Genomic DNA, 20197 nt, shown 5'->3' with positions numbered 1-20197 from the left:
TTGGAGAATCTCATGCAGACACTCAGTGGCAACCATCTCTTCTAGCCTTTGTTGGAGTTCCAAGATTATTGAAGTGGCATCCCAAATCGATAATCTGGAATCGCATGGTTTTGGGGGCCGGGGAACTTATGGTCAGAGGTCTCTGAACTGAAGGCCCACACTAGAACAAAACCTGATTTTTTGTTCTGGATGGACTAGCTCTCACATCTAGCATGGCCATGGCTTCACAGAACAAGTCCAAGGGGTCCTGGACCCCGAAGAGGCATCTGATGCCTCTTGACATAAGTTGGCAGACAAGTCGCTCACCAAGTACAAAGTTGCATGAGGTGGAGAAGGAATGGGAGGAGAGAAGCATCCCATATCACCAGTCTTGGTACTCAACTTCTCCCAGGTTTAAAGATAATCAATCAGAAGAGGCTGAGAAGGATGAGGAAAAAGGAGTGGCCCCACAGTCCTGCCTGCTGGGCTGGGTGGGGCTCAACTACCCCCAAGTCACAGCACCAGACGATTGATTAAAACGGAATGAGCTAATGATCAAGATGGAGTTATATTATATAAACGCAGGTTTATAGGGAGCAGCAGGCAGGGGGAAGGGAGAGAGAGAGAAAGAGGTGCATGCACAGAAGGAGAGAGGAGAGGAAAGAGGGAGAGGAGGCAGGAAGGAAGGGGGAAGGGAAGGAGAGAGCAGGAAGTAAGGAAAGGGGATACAGGAACCAAAATGTCTGGATTATGTAGTGAAGGGTCTCTGGGAGGGGGAAGTCCCACCCCTAGGTAGGAGGCAGGGAAACCAGCCATGCCTGCAGAGGTAGGGACCTAATGAAAACAATGGCTACTGACACCATCTCCAACTGTTAAAAGAACTATATGAAGTAGTTTTGAAAGTACTGACCTTGGGTATGAGGGGGTTTTAGCATACAATTGTGTCTCTTGATCTTAGAGTATACTTATGATCTGTACACATGTATATATGAAATGCTTCAGGAAGGTTTGTTTTTAATTGACTTTTAAATCTGGTGAACAGAACAAGCCATCTCATCACTAATTTGTGTGGACAAAGCCCACTGCTACCTTCCTTCACCGGTGACTTTGTGTCTTGATCATACTCTGCTCAAAACAAAAATAGAAAGAAACTGGGCTTCTCATTAAAATAGCCTTTCAGATCTGTGGACTTTTAACAATACCCTTTTTGTCTCTATAGGACAGCACAATTACCTTTGTGCTGGAAGAAATGACTGTATCATTGATAAAATTCGAAGAAAAAACTGCCCAGCATGCCGCTATCGAAAATGTCTTCAAGCTGGAATGAACCTCGAAGGTAATGGAAACTATGAAAACTAAGCACTTTACTTCTTATAAAGGCAAGCAGATGTAATCCTTTAATGAACTCTATATATCCTTAATTAGCATAATGTTATATTATTGTCCAGTAAAATAGGATTGTTTCTAGGACAGTATCATTTTATGGGTTAATTCATTCACTTTTTTTCTATATTCATTAAATTCAGGACAGCCAGGATATATATTAGGTAACAAAATTACATAGTATTGAAAATTATGTAACTCAAAGCATTTGTTTTCATCCTTCTTACTGCTTTTTAAAAACTCAAAACCAGTCCCTAAGGTTGGAATAGTATTGTCTATGAGATCTATTTCATTTCCTCTCTTTCTTTTGCATTTCAAGAAAATACACCTTATTCTTGAAAACATATGTTTTATTACAGCTGTGCCAAGAAAAATTGTAAGAGGCATTGGATGGGTTGTTTTGTGTTTTAAGTATAAAAGAAAACAAACAATTACTTGAAAGTTATAATTTGATACACTTATCTTACTGAAAAAATTTTCCTCTGGAAAAGTTTGGGATCTTGCTGTAGTTGAAACAGCAAGCTCTCTAAAAGCAGCATTTGTAGAGCTCATGTTGCTCCCGTGCTCCTTCATTTAGCACATATTAAACAAGTGTGAAGAGAAGACGAACTCAGAACCTGACTTTGAGCAGCTTACTTTCCACCTAGGCTACAAAGTCTATCACAAAACAGCATGGCGTGCCACAAAAGGAGTATGCTACAGAATCAAGACGGAACGGCATCTCCTCTGCCCTGAAAGTCAGAAAATAATCCCGGAAGAAGTGGCACTGAATTGTAAACATAGGCACTAAGTGGGAATTAATGGCGGACTTGGTCTGATTTGTATTTTACAAAAACTAGTTCGTAGGCTGGAGGAATGGATTAATGTCAGAGGGCCTCAGTTCACTTCCCTGCACTCACACTTGGCAACTCACAACTGCCTATAACTCAGTTCCAAGGGACTTGACATCCTCTTCTGGTATCTGTGGATTCTTGCAGTCTGTACACATACTCTTACACAGTTAAAAATAAAAACTGAGCCTTAAAAAAGAAGACTAATCTTATATTGAGAGACCAAAGAAATGAAAGTAGCAATAATTTGGATAAAAGATGCTGATACTGAGAGAATGGTATCTCTTTCTCTTGACAGAGAGACTCCGGATACTGCCTACCATAGAGTATTACTAAATATAAAGAGTGCAAACCCCCAGACCATCCCCAGAGCTCTAAGTCCATCCACATTATTTAGAGTTGACAGCTGAGTGCTCAGTCCTAGACAGGACATCTGTTGTGATACTCCCTCCCCTCAAGGCTGGGGCCACCGTGGAAGAGAGGGTGGGAAGAGCCAGAGGCCCTGGATGATTAGAAGGAAAGTATTTTCCAAACACAGCAGGAAAGTTACACATATAAGCTCATGTAGCTGTGACAGCATGCACAAGACCTGTGCAGGCTCAAGCCCCATAGCTCTCAGCGTGGAGAAGGGGAGTGGGCACCCAGTCCCATACCCTAGTAAGCAGCTACTGAGTGTGGGCCCTGCTAAGTCACCCCACTCCAGTGGAAGGCCACACATCCAAGAGCATAGATACGGAAGCACAGACTGCACTCTATGGGTTTAAAAATGAAACAGGCGAGAACACAGAGTTGAGTGCATTGGGAATGGGGCATGGATCTGGGAAGAGTTAGAAAAAAGGAGCAAATATGTTCAAAATATGTTGTATGAAATTCTTAAAGAACTAATAAAATCTGAGAAGAATAAAAGGCAGGAGGAGCAGAAGTTTAAGGTGAACAGCAAACTGCAGGCTCAGTTGTAGAAGAAACAAGTTACGGGGGTGAATTCCTCTAGATCTTTCCCGTCCAGAAACAAAAGTTCTCCTTTTCCGTTCCATATCATCGAATTACTGCTAGCAGGTTTCTGAGCTGATGACATGGCTCAGTAGGAAGATCACTTGTTAGGAAGCATAAAGACCCAGGTTTGGATCCCAGTACCCATAGGCAGCCAGGTAGAGCTGTGTTCATGCCTATTAACCACAGCACTGTGAGGGATCAGGGGGCACAGGAGGCGTTCTGGGGCTTGCTGGCCGCTAGCCTAGCTCCAAGTTCAATGAGAGAGCCTGCCTCAAAAGGAAGAAGGTGGGGAGTGACAGAGTTGGACGCCCAAGTTCTTCCTGTGGCCTTGAGTAATACACAGGTGTATACTCTCACACATGCATATGCACATACAGTACACTGACACACATGTGTGCACAAGTATTCACATATACATGCCAAAATGTTTTAAATGGCTTACTTCTTTCAAAAGTAGTTTCAGAAAATAAACACCTCTTACAATTGAAAAGTCGGGCTACAAAGATGATTTAGTGTGTTTCTATTCCCCCCCCCCCAATATCCACAGCTCGAAAAACAAAGAAAAAAATAAAGGGGATTCAGCAAGCCACTACAGGAGTCTCACAAGACACTTCTGAAAATCCTAACAAAACAATAGTTCCTGCAACATTACCACAGCTTACTCCTACCTTGGTGTCACTGCTGGAGGTGATTGAGCCTGAGATACTATACGCAGGATACGACAGCTCTGTGCCAGATACGTCCTGGAGAATTTTGTCCACGCTCAACATGTTAGGTGGGCGCCAAGTGATTGCAGCAGTGAAATGGGCAAAGGCGATACCAGGTAAGACACGAACGATGGCAGAGCTACAACATAAATCTTTGTATTTTCTTGAGCAAAAGCGCTCAATGTTTTATATATAAATTAGTGGTATGCCATTTGCTTATCATACACAAGCCATGGAGCCAGTCTGTAGCACCCCCCCCACCCCGCCAAATAAAGCTACCCTAGGACTCTTTAGGCTGTGTATCATCCTGACTGATACCACAGCAAATTTTGTTTCTCTTACTCATAAGGACATATAAGAGGTCCATAGTAAACTGTAGACACCGTTCCCTGTTTTCAGGTCACACTTTCTAGATAAGATCTTGTATCGTCAGAACACCTAGGGGAAAACATTGGGGAATTCCATTTATTTTCATTCAGATTGTTTTTGAAGTTGACAAGTGGTGTGCTGACTTTGTCAAAGTTTACTAACACAAAATTATTTTAGCTTTTCATTAAATGAGATGTCACATGTTGAATATGAATTTTCATCTCATTTTTAAGGTATTTTTAAACAAAAATTTCATGTTGGAGCTGGGGTGCAGCAGGAGTCAGTGCAGCATCAGCCTGACTTTACAGAGAGGAGGCTGATTGGCAAGCTGCACACGCCTAAGCTGCCATCACCCCCACCACTTTAGCAAAGGAAAAGAAGATGGATAGCAAGACATTTTAAAAACCTCAAGCCATTAAGAAATATCCTAAGCAAAGACTCTTGGCTTTCTCCTTTACTTTGTGTACACTTAAATAGACAAAAACGACTAAAAAAATAGCTACTCGTAAGTTTTATTAAACCTTTAAAGATTTCTGAGTTCCCAGGCTATCTATTAAAGCTCACTCACAAACGAGGCCAACTGGTCAACTAGAATGTGTCCTTATAACCTGTATTTCCAATCTAGGATTCCGAAACTTACACCTGGATGACCAAATGACCCTCCTGCAGTACTCATGGATGTTTCTCATGGCATTTGCTCTGGGTTGGAGATCATACAAACAGTCAAGTGGAAACTTGCTGTGCTTTGCTCCTGATCTGGTTATTAATGAGTAAGTTACAGGTGCATCATGTGCCCCGTATTCATTCATACAGTATTTGTTTATTTTTGAGACAGGGTCTCTCTGTGTAGCCTTGGCTGTCCTAGACTCACTTTGTAGACCAGGCTGGTCTCAAACTCACAGTGATCTGTCTGCCTCTGCCTCCCGAGTGCTGGGATTAAAGGCATGCGCCACCACGCCCAGCTCAAATCATACAGTACTTTAACCAGCTGATGTTTTCCCAATGGGCTGTCATAATAATGTGGGGCTGAATCAGTTTTACCAGCTATCTAGGATCCAAACAGACAAGAAGCAGTTGTTCATTAGTGCTTGGGGTAGAGGGTAGATTAATTGTAAGATAGAAAATATGCATACATGCCATTATTAATGTGTTAGGACATGTTTAAAAGTACCTTTACTCCAGCTGGGTGTGGTGGTGCACACCTTTAGTCTTAGCTCTCCAGCGGCAAAGGCGGGTGGATTTCTGTGAGTTCCAAGCCAGCCAGGACTGCGTACTGAGTTCAGGACAGTCAGGCCTACATAATAGAAGAACTGTTTTTAAAAACAAATGAACAAAGTGATAACAACAACAACAAAACTTTACACCTTGAGCATTTCTGGAGTCTGAGATTAATAACAATTATCTTATTATACTGTTATTTTAATTATATAACCCTGATCTAGAAAACAAAATTATTTTGATAAAAATTCGATTGGGGCCAATAGCAACAATGAGGATGCCCCCGCTGAGTGGGTGTGTGGTGGTACAGACACAGAGACAAGAGGCATCTCTTCTCATGACAAGGCAAAGGCCGCGAGCACTATGCTAGGGATGTAGCTTCGTTGGTAATGTTTGGCTAGCATGTATGAATCCTTCCATTTGATCCCCAGCACAGCACAAGCTGGGTGTGATGTGCATACCGCTACTCTTAACACTGAAAAAGTGGGTACAGGAAGATCACAAATTCTTGATCATCCCTTAGCTACATAGCACGGTTGATGCCAGCCGGGGCCACATGAGATCATTTCCAAAACAGAAAATAATGAATATGAGGAAACATAGTATTGTGACTTTTAAAAACTGGGTAACTGTCACAACTCACAGTTTTATAGGTCAGCCATCGTCTAACCTGTAAGCCTATGGTAGTCTTTCTGATTTACGGCAGGTGCCTCCCCCCTGGCCTCATGCAGCTGTTTCGCTCACTGGTTTTCTTTCTACCTCCATTATAACTGTCCTTGTGTTGACTAATGTTTTCTCCTTAAACACAGTTCTAATCTACCTCCCTGACCACCCAGTGTGTCCTCTCTTTCTTTCTGGTTATTCTTTATAAATGTTCTCTGTTGATACATAAACTGTCCAGTCTTTAAGCATAACCTCTTAACTCCCAATGAGACTAAATACAGCTCTTTTCCACACAGCCCTGGTTGTTCTTAACTTTCTGTTTATAGTCAGTAGCCTTTGTGCCAGTAGCTTATCCTTTCCTAGACTGTATGATAAGTTCACACACAGAGTCCAAGGGGTATTCTCTAAAGAAAATAGATTACCTTGTATTGTATTTAATTATAGATTCTTGGAGTCAGAGGCAGGTGGATCTCTGTGAGTTTGAGGCTAGCCTGGTCTACAAAGTAGTTCTAGGGCAGACAGGGCTACACGGTGAAACCCTGTCTCAAAAAACCAAAACGAGGGAAAAAGAGTTCCTCCCAAAAATAATAACACCATAAAGCCCCATTATCACAATAGTAGTTCAACCACACTTCATGAGAGTAACAGTGGCCACCTGAAACGTGCCCAGAATGGCAGTCAGTTTGGAAACTAATGATGACTGGTGAATACAATGTTTAGAGAGAGGGAATTGGAGAGCATTTGGGATGGCCTAAAGATGTTGTCTGAAAATAGAGCAAACATTCCTTATTATACTGAAGTTTTTTAAAAATGTGTAGGACTTACAGAAAAAAAAAAAACTATCTGTTTGAGCTGTGTTAGGGGAGGCTGGAGTGAATGACACAAGGACGTTCTTTTTAAGTGCTTCAGTGGGTACCAGATGACATAGCCCAGGTATTTGTAAGGAGAAAGTCTTAGGGAATATGCCAGAAGCCATGGGTTATGAGGTAATCCTAGAATCTCAAGACACCTGTTCTTTGAGCTAGTACTGTGTAAGTTTGGGGACACATCTCAGAGGATAGATAAAGCAGAGATTTCCCAAAAGCTGGCAAAATAGTAGTGAAAAACCTAATGGAAACAGTTAATCATCCCAATTAACACTAATATTTCTCCACTGGTGGTTCTTATAATTTTCAAATGCCATATTTAAGTGGTGTTTACACACTTAAAGACAGCCAAGCACTCTTATGAAAACTTGGAATAAAATGGTAGGCAAAATCGAAAAGGCCTCTTAGAACGATATGATGAGGGGGGTTCAAATAAAAGGTCAAAATTATTTCATAGAGCCATAATAAAATAGTGTGAAGGGTAGGGTGGAGAAGGTGGGGGTTTTGGAGCCCAGAAGTTTTGTAGCTAACCATTCACTATGTAAAAAAACGTAAATAACACAAAATAAACAAACAAAACAACCCCCCACCCCCCCCCAAAATTGAAAGTGTAGGGCATTCAAGGCAGAAGAAACAAGTGTGAAGAGCTGAAGCACGCTTGGCAAAGGTGAGGGATTCAGAGAAGGCCCTCAAGAATACGGTAAAGTTTAGAGGAGTGGATAGTGATTAAAAAAAAATCATGCATGTGTGAAATGGACTTTGGATTTTGTGCTAGGGCCAAGAAGGCTGATAAGGATGCGTAGTGCTCTTAGTCACGGTGGGAAGGGAGCCTGGGCTAGGCAAGCACTCTACTGACTGAGCTGCACCCCTCACCCCAGCAGAATACAGAAATGCCCCTGTTCTATACTGTTTACTTGTGGAGACACACATTAGGCAGTTATAGACAGGAGGATCCCTGGGGATTTCTGGCCAGACACTATAGTCTATCAGTAAGCTCCAGGCTCAGTAATAAAAACTATCTCAAAAATAAGATGAATGCTGACAGGATGTTAGGTGCTAATACTGACCTTGAGCAGAACTTTCACACATCACTGTCTTCAGGACGAGCTGCTGCTTAACAGGGAGGGGCTTCTGAGGGCTAAAGGGTGACAGCAGAAACTGTTGTAGATCTGACTTTATTCAAATGTCAAATGTTGACTTAAATGAATAGGTGGTAACTGCCTCCGAATGCTAAATGAAATAAAATAATACCTGCCATGTGTGAAGGAAACTAGTAGTGTCTCTGCCTAAAGAGGAGCTAGACAAGGACAGCAACACTGGGTGTGCTAACATGGATGATGGGAATCCCACAAGGCCTCAACCCTACACAGTGAACTACAGACAGCTGAGAACAGGAGAAATAGTTTTCCCCAGGGAAGAACACACCAGCTGATTATCCAGTATTACTGGTCAGCCCTAGAAACATTCCTACAAGTAACATTATCCATTCTGAGAAGGTTGCACTTATGTATTTAGAAATATATATAAATATACATACATATATAACAATAATTAATGCAAAAAGAGGCCGTCAATTTGAAGAAGCACAAAACTGGTATTTGGGAGGATTTGGAAAGAGAGAAGGGAGGGAGGAAATGATGATGTAATTGTAATTCCAAAAAATAAAAGAAATAATTTTAAAAGGAATAAGCAGACCTGAAGATCTATAAAAATAACTAACCCCAGTGATTCAATTAAAGTATGCTGTAGGGATGCCAGAACCACATAGCTTACCAAGTTCTAACATTCATAGTTCTGAAACAAAGAAAACTTAGTGTCTCAGGTAAAGGGTTTTTATGGAACAGCCTCTCCTTGTTCTCAATATGCTGGTTCTACAAGGGTTATTGTTAACAGCAGCAGGTATGTTTCCAATCATGAGTTCATAAATTTAAAAACCCAATCAAAATTCAGCTATTATTTTAGACCAGCACTATTTCTTTCTAACTCACACTTGTATTTGTGTTTCATAGGCAGAGAATGACTCTCCCCTGCATGTATGACCAATGTAAACACATGCTGTATATCTCCTCTGAGCTACAAAGACTGCAGGTATCCTATGAAGAGTATCTCTGTATGAAAACCTTATTGCTTCTCTCCTCAGGTTAGTGGATCATCTACTCACTTTAAAGATTCATATCTAAATATGGCAAATGCACATGAAAGTTTGAAAACTATTGTATTGTATACCTATTTTAGTAATTGTACCAATTCCACTATTTTACTAGTCAGATGATTTTCAGAAATGCAAAATGTAAAAAGGGTCTATATTACATGTTATCAATGTTAATAAGATAAATAAGTATTGTAGAAATAGGTACGAGATCTGCTCAGGAATCTCAGATAATCAGAATCTATGATGTATATACTTTTGTATGTGCCAACAATAATGATTCTGTTTCTCTACTGCACTATTACTTGTAGTTTAATAATGAGTACTACTGTGGTGGTTTGAATAGGTATGGCCCCCATAGGCTCATGTGTTTGGATGCTTGGCCATAGGGAGTGGCACTATTAGGAGGTGTGGCCCTGTTGGAGGAAGTGTGGCCTTGTTGGAGGAGTGCATCACTATACAGGTGGGATTTGAGGTCATATATATGCTCAGGCTCCACCCACTGTGGAATTGAGTCTCCTGGCTGCCTTCAGGTCATTATGTAGAACTCTCCGCTCCTCCGGCACCATGTCTGCCTGTACGATGCCATGCTTCCTGCCATGACAGTAATGGAACTAACCCTTTGAAACTGTAAGCCATTTTCCTTTCTGAGAGCTGCCTTCATCATGGTGTCTCTTCACAGCAATGGAAACCCTAATGAAGAATTTGGTACCAGGACTGGGGTATTGCTTTGATAGGTCTGATCATGTTTTTGTTTGTAGGAATGTGGATTTTGGGACTTTGGATTGTAAAAGTAGAATGCTATAAACTAGGGCTTAATCGGCCATACTAGTAGAAGCGTGGAAAATAGTGGTGCTGAGGGTCATTTGAACTGTTGGACCTGGCTCAAGGAGTCTCAGAGTAGAAATTTAGTATGTTACCTATAGATGGTTCTTGTGATATTTTGTTGAAGAATGTGGCTGCCTTTTTCCCTTGTCCTAAGAGTCTGCCTGAGGCTAAGGTGAAGAGATTTAGATTAATTGCTTTGACAAAGGAAATCTCAGAAAAGCCTAGCATAGACTTTGTCCTGTAGTTCATTCTTAATGAAGAGCTTTTTGATTAAGCTTGGAAAGGAAAAATACAAAATATATGGTTGAAGAATTAAAGGGGCACCAGAAAGTAAAATGGAGCTAAATCCTGTGTTCAAGGATATTAAATGGAATTTAAGGGAGTGTTGACCTTGACACAAGGTTCCAACCCAGCTAAGCATATTGTGTATGCGTTTGCAGTTGCCTGAGGGCTAGCTGGATCATGTTAGGCATTATTATGACCTGGTTATTGTTTTAATTTGGATATAAGGAGTTATAATTGTGTGTCAAATTGACAAAGGATAGATTGTGGTGGCAGATCTTGGTTGGCAACTTGACTCTATCTGGAATGAACTGCGATCCAGAACTTATAATGATCTTGTGAAAAGGAATTAAAGAAAAATGCTTGGGTCCAAGCATTGTGGTACATACCTTTAATCCCAGCATTCAGAAGACAGAGGCATGCAGATTTCTGAGTTTGAGGTCTGCCTGGTCTACAAAGCAAGTTTCAGAATGGCCAAACTTAGGCAGTGAAGGAAACCAGTGAAAACAGAAAACTGGTGAAAATGTAATTGAACAAGGGACAGTGTTCCAGCACCAGAACTTGGTAGCTTTGCCATGTAGTCCTGGCTTTAGGGACATTGGAATAGAAAGCATTACTTGGACAATTGATGCTGGGTGGCAAGAACTAAAACATTAGTGGTGATTAAGGAGAGACCAGCATCACTGAGGTGAAATCTTCTGGGAAGTGTTTTCTCAGAGTACAAAGTAGCTGTGTTCCAGATACATCCAAGGTTGTGCCTTGTGCAGGCAGACGGACTTGGAAATGTGTATGAATCACAGGTGATACTGGTTTTGAAGGCTTGAAGAAGGTCATGGAAAACAGCCAAGTCTTGGCACTATGAGAGGCTAGGAACGGCCATTGGTGAAGGTGTAGTCTCAGTGTCAGATAAAGTTGAGGCTTGACACTATGAGGAGAGCCCATAACAAGCTACTGGTGAAAGTGCAGCCTAGTTGCAGTGGAAAACCTGAGCATTTGGAGATGCCAGAACCAGGGGATGACCACCAAGAACAGCAGAGGCAGCTGGAGCCTAGAGTGCTAGAGAGGACAGAGCTAGAGAAGTGGCCCAAGCCCTTTGGAGGAGCCCAGAAGATCTTTGTGGATCCCTGACAATGCAACAAGAAGCTGTGAAGTTGAAGTTGCCTTGGAGACCCCAAGATGTTAGAGATGCCAGAACTGTGGGATACCTGCCGAAGAAAGCTGCTAATAGGTGTGGAACCAGCCCAAGAGAAGAAATTATGTTGAAGTCAACAAAGCTGAAAGGAGTTGAAGATCAGACAAGGAGACACAGAGTTGGGAGTTTGCCCAGCTGGTTTTTGATCTTGCTTTGGTCCAGTGTTTCCTCACTATGATGTTTTGGAATAGTGTTGTATATCCTGTGCCATGATATATTGGAAGTGTGTAATTTGCTTTTTGTATTTTGATTTTTATATGGAATTACAGTTAAGAGATTGCATAAATCTCAGAAGAGACTTTAAACTTTGGACTTTTAAACATTCTTAAGACTGTGATAGACTATGGGTACTTTTGAAGTTGGACTAAATGCACTTTGTAATATGTTATGGCTACAAGCCTATGGGGTCCAGAGAGTGAACTGTGATGGTTTGAATAGATTTGGCCTCCATAGACTTGTGTATTTGAACGCTTAGCCGTAGAGAGTGGCACTATTAGGAGGTGTGTCCTTGTTGAAGTAGGTGTGGCTTTGTTGGAGGAAGTGTGTCACTGTAGAGGCAGGAAGTGTGTCACTGTAGAGGCAGGAAGTGTGTCACTGTAGAGGCAGGCTTTGAGGTCATAGATAGACACAAGCTCTGCCCAGTGTGGAATTGAGTCTCCTAGTTGCCTTCAGATCAAAATGTAGAACTCTTGGCCTCCCCAGCACCATGTCTGCCATGCTCCTGCCATGATGATAAAGGACTAAACCTCTGAAGCTGTGAGCCAGCCCCATTTAACTGTTTTCCTTTATAAGAGTTGCCATGATCATGATGTCTCTTCACGGTAGTGGAAACCCTAACTAAACCAACTACCATGTCTGGAAAATAGCCTAGAAAAGTAACCAACAGTTTGTCAAAAGAACCAATTGTTTAAACTAGACTACTGACATTTAGACTTTAATGAGATCGCTTTCAGCTAACAAAAATAATAAAACTAGAAAAAAACATTTTAAGTATGAAGAATCTAGTCAATATTTGTTTACTTGGTATCTCAAAGAAGTGGTAAAAGGAAATACATACCTGATATTCTCTTAAAATATACAAAGAGCTCTTCCAAGTCAACAATTGAAACAACAACCTGTCTTTTAAGACCTAAGAATATGCAAAGATGCCTTTAGCAAAGAAGACAGAACAAAGACAGCAAGTCAGCATGATATGGGCCCGTCACATTCCTCAGGGGCCTGTCTCTTATGAACAAATTCAGAATAGTGAGCATATGGAATTCTGGCGAGGGCCTAGTGCACAGGAATTCTCCTTCACTGCTAAGAGAACTAGAAAGTGGAATGGCCATTTCAGAAGACAGTTTTGCAGTTTCCTATAAAGCCAAACATAGTCTCACCATTTGATGGAGCAACTCCCTGATCAGTACACAAAGTAACTGAAAACTTATGTCAGTATGGATATTTATAGCCAAGCTGTATTTGACAATACCAAGGAGCAAGGAGATGTCCTCCAATAGGCAAAGGATAAATTGACGTTGATAGTATTAATCAACACTGAAAAGAAATGGGCCATTACACCAAGAAAAAAAGATCAGTGAGCCTTGAATACGCACTATTGAAAGAAAGAAGCTAATCTCTTAAAAGGGATCTCACCAACTCCAAGAAACTGATGGAGGTGATTGATGAGGACTGGCTTAAAATAAAAGTTCGACATGCCCAGCAATCCAGCCTTTCTTCAGAAACTTGACCAGGTACTTGTGGTGAAGATAGGAGAATAATGCTTTTGTGTTTATGTCAGTAAGAAAGGGAGGTGAAAGCACTGGAACTACATACAGTGTTTCCCACAACAAAAACAAAGCCTGCCCTAAAAGAGAAACTGCCCCGTCAAGACCTTATCTGACCTGGAGAAAAAGCAAATAGAGGATTCTAGACCCCTTATAATAGCCTTCCTGACTCACAGGAAAGGGGGAAAAAAAGGAAATGGGTTTCCAGGAACCGTTCGGGTGCAGTAAACCTGAAATGTAATCATAAGAGAAAGCGTTTAATTGGAGACTTACTTAACAGCTTCAAGACTTGCCTTAGTCCATTATCATGGCAAGACAGCATGGTGCTGGAGAAGGAGCTGAGAGCAACATCCTCATCTGCAAGCAGAGAAGTGGGGACAGAGACTGGGCCTGTGGTGGACATTTGAGATCTCAAAGCTTACCCCACAGTGACACTTCCTCCAGCAGGGCCAGACCTCCTAATCCTTCTAACCCTTTCACAGTTCCACTCCCTGGTGACTAAGCACTCAATTATAAGAGCCTATGGGGGTCATTCTTATTCAAGCCACCACAGTATGCATGACCAATATTAAATACAACCCAAAGGCTAGCCAGATTAGCATACTGTCTTCCACAAAATGCCCAATTTCATCAGTTCTGATACATCTTGTCTAGCTTTCAACAAAAACTAATACCATGCTAAAAAGCCATATTCTGAAGAAACAAGGCAAGCATTAAATCTGATCTCAGACCATTGGCATTATCAGGTAGAAATTTAAAATAACCAAATATTTTTCTTAAGGATACTACAGGAAAAATATAGACAGCTTGAGAATTATAAGCAGAGGTGAAGATTCACAGACAGCTAAGGAATAATTCTTTTTAAAAATGCTAGAAATAAAAGATGCTGAAATAAAAACGCTTCTACCAAGCACATCATCAGCTGTAGTGCAGCCAGGGAGAGAGGGAACAAGGCCAACAAAAATTTCCTAGACTCAATTATAAGGAGGAAAAAGAATAAAAAGGGTTTGGGGAGACCCTAAGAAATATTTTAAGTAGTAAAAGCTCTGAAATTTCTAAAATTAGTGACATACACCAAAATGTGGGTCCAGGAAGCTCAGAGAACACCAAGCAAAGATAAACAACAACAACAAAATCTACACTTAGGCATATCCTCTTCAAATTACAGAACACCAAAGACAAGGGGGAAGAAGTAATGGTGCACACCTTTAATCTCAGCACTCAGGAAGCAGGCAAACCTCTGTGAGTTCGAGGCCAGCCTGGTCTACAAAGTGAGCCCAGGACAGCCAAGGCTACACAGAGAAACCCTGTCTCGAAAAACAAAACAGAAAACAAACAAACAATGACAACACCGAAACCCTCTATAACTTACATCAACTTCTCATCAGAAACCATGCAAGTAAGAAGAATGTGAAGTAAATATTTACAAAGCTGAAAAGGGGGAGGGGCAGGAAGCCACCACTGCCGCCCACCCTCAGATGGGACCTGGCATGGTAGCTGACACCTGGACACCAGCACTGCAGAGGCTAAGGGCTGAAATTCAAGCCAGCCAAGGCTACTATCAAGACTGTATCAAGAGACAAAGTAGTAAGTGAAGTAAAAACTTCCTCAGACAGGCTTTTTAAGCCATCTGTCTTACATGAGGTATTTTTAAAATTTTTCAAAAGAAAGGAAAATATATGACAAAATTAATGTGATACATAAGAAAGGAAGTATAACAGAAAAGGGATGCATGAGAGTAAAGTAAAATGCCATCTTTCTTCTTAATGTTACATAACTGTTACAGTAATAATAGTCTGGAGAGATGGCTCAGCAGCTCCCAGCACTCAGATGGCCACTCAGAACTGTCTGTAGCTGCAGTCCCAGGGGATTCAGTGCCTTCTGACTTCTGTGTTACATACTTGTGGTACACAAACATACATCAGGCAAACACACACACACACACACACACACACACACACAATTGTTTTCATTAATAATCGCATACTGGGTGGTTAGATATATGGCTATGTATAAGGAATGACGGTAAGAGTGAGGAGGGAAGATTCGGGTACACTCCGGCCTTGGCCTTGCCTGTTAGAGCAGTGTGTCTGGAAAGGGAAGGTAGCTTACTGATAAATATATAGTGAAGATGATGCAACAGTCTCTTAAAAGTCTCTCCCCTGCAGAGGAATCAGGAAATGTTTAATGGAAATTGCAGGCTGATGTGACAGCCTCCAGTAAGCCTTAGGCCAAATTCTAAGAAGTTGGCCTCATGTGTGAGACGCCTCAACATTTCCAAACCTCAGAACGCACATCCCTCCTCCCAGGTAGCAGGGCGGGGCTGCTGGGCCACGAGCAAGAGTGGCTCTGTCGCTAGTCCTTGTTCGCTTGAGTAACTCCAAACCTAATAATGTGTTTGGCCAGAGCAGGAGTACAACTCAGGGCCCGGCAGGAGCTCAAGGCTTCTCCCTCCCCTTCTTGGGGGAAGGAGGGAAAACTACTAAATATGAGCAAAGGCAAGCCTCAGAATCTAAAAAGCAAAATGGATTCTTGGCGCAAAATTACCAAGAGGAGCACAAGCACCTTTAGGAAGCTCCTTGGGTGTTTCTAAAATGTGCTCATGGGAGGCATGCCAGCTGAGAAAAGGAAAAGACAAAGACGTGAAAACCTGTGTCACCTGCAGAGGAAACAGAAAACAGGTCCAGTGTAAAGGAGAGAGAAAAGAAAAGAAAGCCTGCAAGGGGAATGTCTGGACTTAATTTCTTGGTGATACTGCAAAGAAGCCGGGGAGGTGTGGGACGACCACACTGATACAATTTAGGAAGAGCCTGCTGAACTGCAGGAAAAATGCAAGAAGAGTATTCCCTTGGGGGGGTGGGAACAGAGTCAGTGAAAAGGACAGTTGTGAAGCTTAGAAACAAACAAAAATCCAAGGAATTGGAGGAAGAGGAAGATGATGATTAACAATAAAGTGGGTCTAGTTAAGTTTTTTCTTCTCAATAAAGTACTTAAATAATTCCCTTTTAAAACTAAATGAAGGTAAAGACTGTGGAGGCTTTGCTTTTGAACTCCCCAGCCCTCTGCTTCATAGTTAGCACACCACCTAATACGCCCTAGACGCCCTTTCCTGGGGGTGTTTTCAGTAGTTACTAACCTCACCTAATTCAATAAGAAGACTGTAAAATGAAAGGTTTTTAAAGCAGGCTCTCATTGGTGTACATCACAAATTAGCTACGGACAGGCTGAGAGCGTTTGCACTCTCAGTGTCACTACCAACCCCCACTTTACAAGACAGAAAACAAATGGCTCAACCCTGACTATGACCCCAGTTGTCAGTTACCCTGTACTTTCACTCAGCTGTGTCCTACAGTCCTTTGAAAATGCATGGATTTTAGATGCATTAAAAGTACGTGTAACAGCCAGGCGGTGGAGGCACGCGCCTTTAATCCCAGCACTTGGGAGGCAGAGACAGGCGGATCGCTGTGAGTTCGAGGCCAGCCTGGTCTACAAAGTGAGTCCAGGACAGCCAAGGCTACACAGAGAAACCTTGTAGCGAAAAAGCAATCAAACAAAAAAGTACGTGTAACAATAAGCTATGCATGAAATGTCCTGCTTGGTGCATGACAAGTTCCAGAAAGGAAATCCTTCAACTGGCTTCATCTTCCCTTTTAGTTCCTAAGGATGGTCTGAAGAGCCAAGAGTTATTTGATGAAATTCGAATGACCTATATCAAAGAGCTAGGAAAAGCCATTGTCAAAAGAGAAGGAAATTCCAGTCAGAACTGGCAGCGGTTTTATCAACTGACAAAACTTTTGGACTCCATGCATGATGTAAGTACCAAACACGAAGCCAAAACAACAACAAAAAAGAAAAATATAGGTTGGGTGTATTGGCACATGCCTGTAAATCACAGCAAAGACAGAGCTCGAGGCCGGGCTAGTCCACATAGGGAGTGCTAGGACAGTCAGAGCTACCTACATAAGGGAAAGGCCCTGTCTCGAAAGTCCAAAGGGACAGAGGCAGAGAAACATACGAATTTTGTGGGCCATAAGATATGTTTTAATTAATATATATTATACATATATAATAACATACCAATAAGTCATCCCTTCCATGTATTTATATATTTTAGTGATTATTCAAGTTAAATTTGTAAACTTTCAATTTTGTACACATTTTTCTTAAGTCTTATTAGTCTACTGATTTGCATAAAAATTACCATGTTAGCTCAGAGTTTAATAGTGCTGTTTTTTTAAAAGAGGAATTCCCTGTTCTACATGAATAAGCTAGTACATCATGCAAGTTTCATCTTCCTATATTTCAGTACTAGTCCAGGCTGGCTTCAAACTCATAATCTGCCTTGGTCTTGTCACCTAGTCCACTAAATGCTGGGACTGTGGGCATGCCAGGCCTTCATTCTGCACACAGTTCAAGAAATTTGAAATGCCTTTTGTACTTAAGTGTTTATTTTCTGTAAATTATTTTTAATCTGAGGAATTCCAACAAAAATTGGTGTATTTTCCATCAAATTAAAAAAAAAAAAAAAGGCCAACAGATCACAAGCATAAGATCTACACCAGGTCTTCTGCGGATATATTATGCTTCCAGTTTAGTGTTTTTATGTAATTCCTGAGTGTGTGGATGAGTGGGTCCATGAATCTTACTCCTTCTCTTGGGTTTCTCTTCTGTTTGTCTTGTCTAATTCTGATGTGATTGCTTTCGTTTTTATCTTGCTATGTTATAGTTCATTATTGTCTCTTAGAATCATGTTCGTTTCTATGAGAGAAGCAGTGCAGAGGAACTTGGGGGAGTAGAGGGAAAACCACAATCAGGGTGGCAGGGAGGGGAGGGAAGGTAGGGAACAGGAGGGAAGGGGAGGGAGACTACTGGAGAGGAGGGGGGAGGGGAGGGGAGGCCAGGCTGACAGCTAAGCACTATCACTCTGCTGTGCTTTGAAGCCTCACCGTCACCATGTCTTCTCCTGCAGGTGGTTGAGAGTCTCCTTTCCTACTGCTTCCAGACATTTTTGGATAAGACCATGTGTATTGAATTCCCAGAGATGTTAGCTGAAATCATCACTAACCAGATACCAAAATATTCAAATGGAAATATCAAAAAGCTTCTGTTTCATCAAAAGTGACTGCCTTACTAAGAAAGGTTGCCTTAAAGAAAGTTTATAGCTTTTACTGTACAAACTTATCAATTTGTCTGTAGATGTTTTGTTGTTCTTTTTGGTTTTGTCTTGTTTTGTTTTAAATACGCACTACATGTGGTTTATAGAGGGCCAAGACTTGGCAACAGAAGCAGATGAGTCATCACTTTCAAGTGGTGGGAAAGCAGACAGTGAAGTGTATTGGTTGGTGTACAGAAACTAAAAACAGTTACGTGGAGGCTTATCCACTATCAGAGAAGGACCGCACCTAAACCACCAGTGCCCAAAGTCCATGTGATCAACTTTCTGCTCATACTTTCAGTTGGCTGGATAAACCTTTCTGGACTTTTCTGTTGGTGTATTTTTCCCATGTATAGTTAGGATAGCATTTTGATTTATGCATGGAAACCTGAAAAAAGTTTACAAGTGTACATCAGAAAAGGGAAGTTGTGCCTTTTATAGCTATTACTGTCTGGTTTTAACAATTTCCTTTATATTCAGTGAACTACGCTTGCTCGTTTTTCTTAAATAATTTTTGTATTCCAGTATTGTACAGCTGTTTAAGATGGGCAGCTGGTTCACAGCTCTCCTATACGCTAACATTAATCTCCGTGTGAAAATGGGTCGGTGCTCCTACCCTGATGGCGCTCAGCTATCAGAAGACCACAGAAATTGACTCAGATCTCTAGTATTCTTGTCAACAGCTCGTATTCTGTATATATCTGCTTCCATGGAGAATTAGATAGGCTGTGCAGATTAACCGTCCTAACTGGTATAGAGCACCTGGTCCAGTGACCTGCTGGGTAAACTGTGGATGATAGTTACAAAAGACTAATTGTAAAACAGTAACTACCAAAAGGCCCCTATCTGTACCTAATGCCCCATCTCTACAGTGTAGCAACCATGTCTGTAAATCAACTCTTTCAGGGCCTTCTGGGGTGGTTTGTGTAACATCTTAAAATTTATTATTCCAGATAACCAGCTATGATGGAGCTGAGAGAGTGTTGTAATCAGACCTAGGGACTTCTCTCACTAGACTTTACCCCTGACTAAATCTCTCAGATGGCAAGGATGACTGGACACCCATTTTCACATCCCCACCTGTCACCAATTGGTCCAGCTTTCCTGGTGGTACAGGAACATCAGCTACTGATTTTTGTTACTTAGAACTGAATGTCAGGCATTCATGTTTGTCCAACTACACATCCCTACATGTGCCATAGAATTTAACACAAGTCTTGTGAACTTCTTCACACTGAGAATTATCATTTTAAACAGAACAGAAGCTGTAGTAGCCCTTTCTGTGTGCACCTTACCAACTTTCTGTGAACTCAAAGTTTAACACACTTACTAAGCCACAAGAGATCTGATTTCTACTTAAGGTGGCCAAATTATTTGTGTAATAGAAAACTGAAAATCTAATAGTAAAAATATGAAACTTCTAATATATTTTTATATTTAGTTATAGTTTCAGATATATATCATATTGGTATTCACTAATCTGGGAAGGGAAGGGCTACCGTGGCTTTACATGCAACTCATTAAAATGACTGTAAAATAGCTGTATAGTGTAAAATAAGAATGACTTTTAGATGAGATCGTTTTATCAGGACATGTTATATTTTTTGTAGGGGGTCAAAGAAATGTCGATGACTGTCCTGTATGGTTTATAGTGTGGAAGAGCATCACACAGGCCTCAGTGCTCTTAGCCATCAAAGCAGGTTTGCTGTAAGGTGGGAAGAGGGAGCTGGAGACTGGCCCTGGGTGAGGAGATTCTGAGGCTTTGACCCAACCAGATCCCCACCTCCCATTCTAACCATCCTTACCCAACCACGAGCCTG

The 20197-nt window shown here is 41.4% G+C and overlaps 1 protein-coding gene across 7 annotated transcripts in view; it reads left to right on the top strand.

Moving 5' to 3' along the window:
• Nr3c1 (nuclear receptor subfamily 3 group C member 1) overlaps window positions 1–19034 on the top strand; it is a 125201-nt gene extending 106167 nt beyond the window's left edge. For all 7 annotated transcript variants that reach the window (XM_051163815.1, XM_051163813.1, XM_051163814.1 and 4 more), the window contains exons 4-9: window positions 1199–1315; window positions 3733–4008; window positions 4887–5031; window positions 9018–9148; window positions 16877–17034; window positions 18192–19034. In XM_051163815.1, coding sequence (XP_051019772.1) covers window positions 1199–1315; window positions 3733–4008; window positions 4887–5031; window positions 9018–9148; window positions 16877–17034; window positions 18192–18344 — 980 coding nt within the window. In that variant the 3' untranslated portion in view covers window positions 18345–19034. The remainder of the gene's footprint in view (window positions 1–1198; window positions 1316–3732; window positions 4009–4886; window positions 5032–9017; window positions 9149–16876; window positions 17035–18191) is intronic.
• The last annotated feature ends 1163 nt before the right edge of the window (window positions 19035–20197 follow it).

The sequence above is a fragment of the Acomys russatus genome, chromosome 20 (genome assembly GCF_903995435.1).
Source record: "Acomys russatus chromosome 20, mAcoRus1.1, whole genome shotgun sequence".
In the NCBI taxonomy this organism is placed as follows: Eukaryota; Metazoa; Chordata; class Mammalia; order Rodentia; family Muridae; genus Acomys; species Acomys russatus.
Note: the sequence above shows the minus strand (reverse complement) of the source record. Positions and strands in the feature narration are given on the sequence as shown.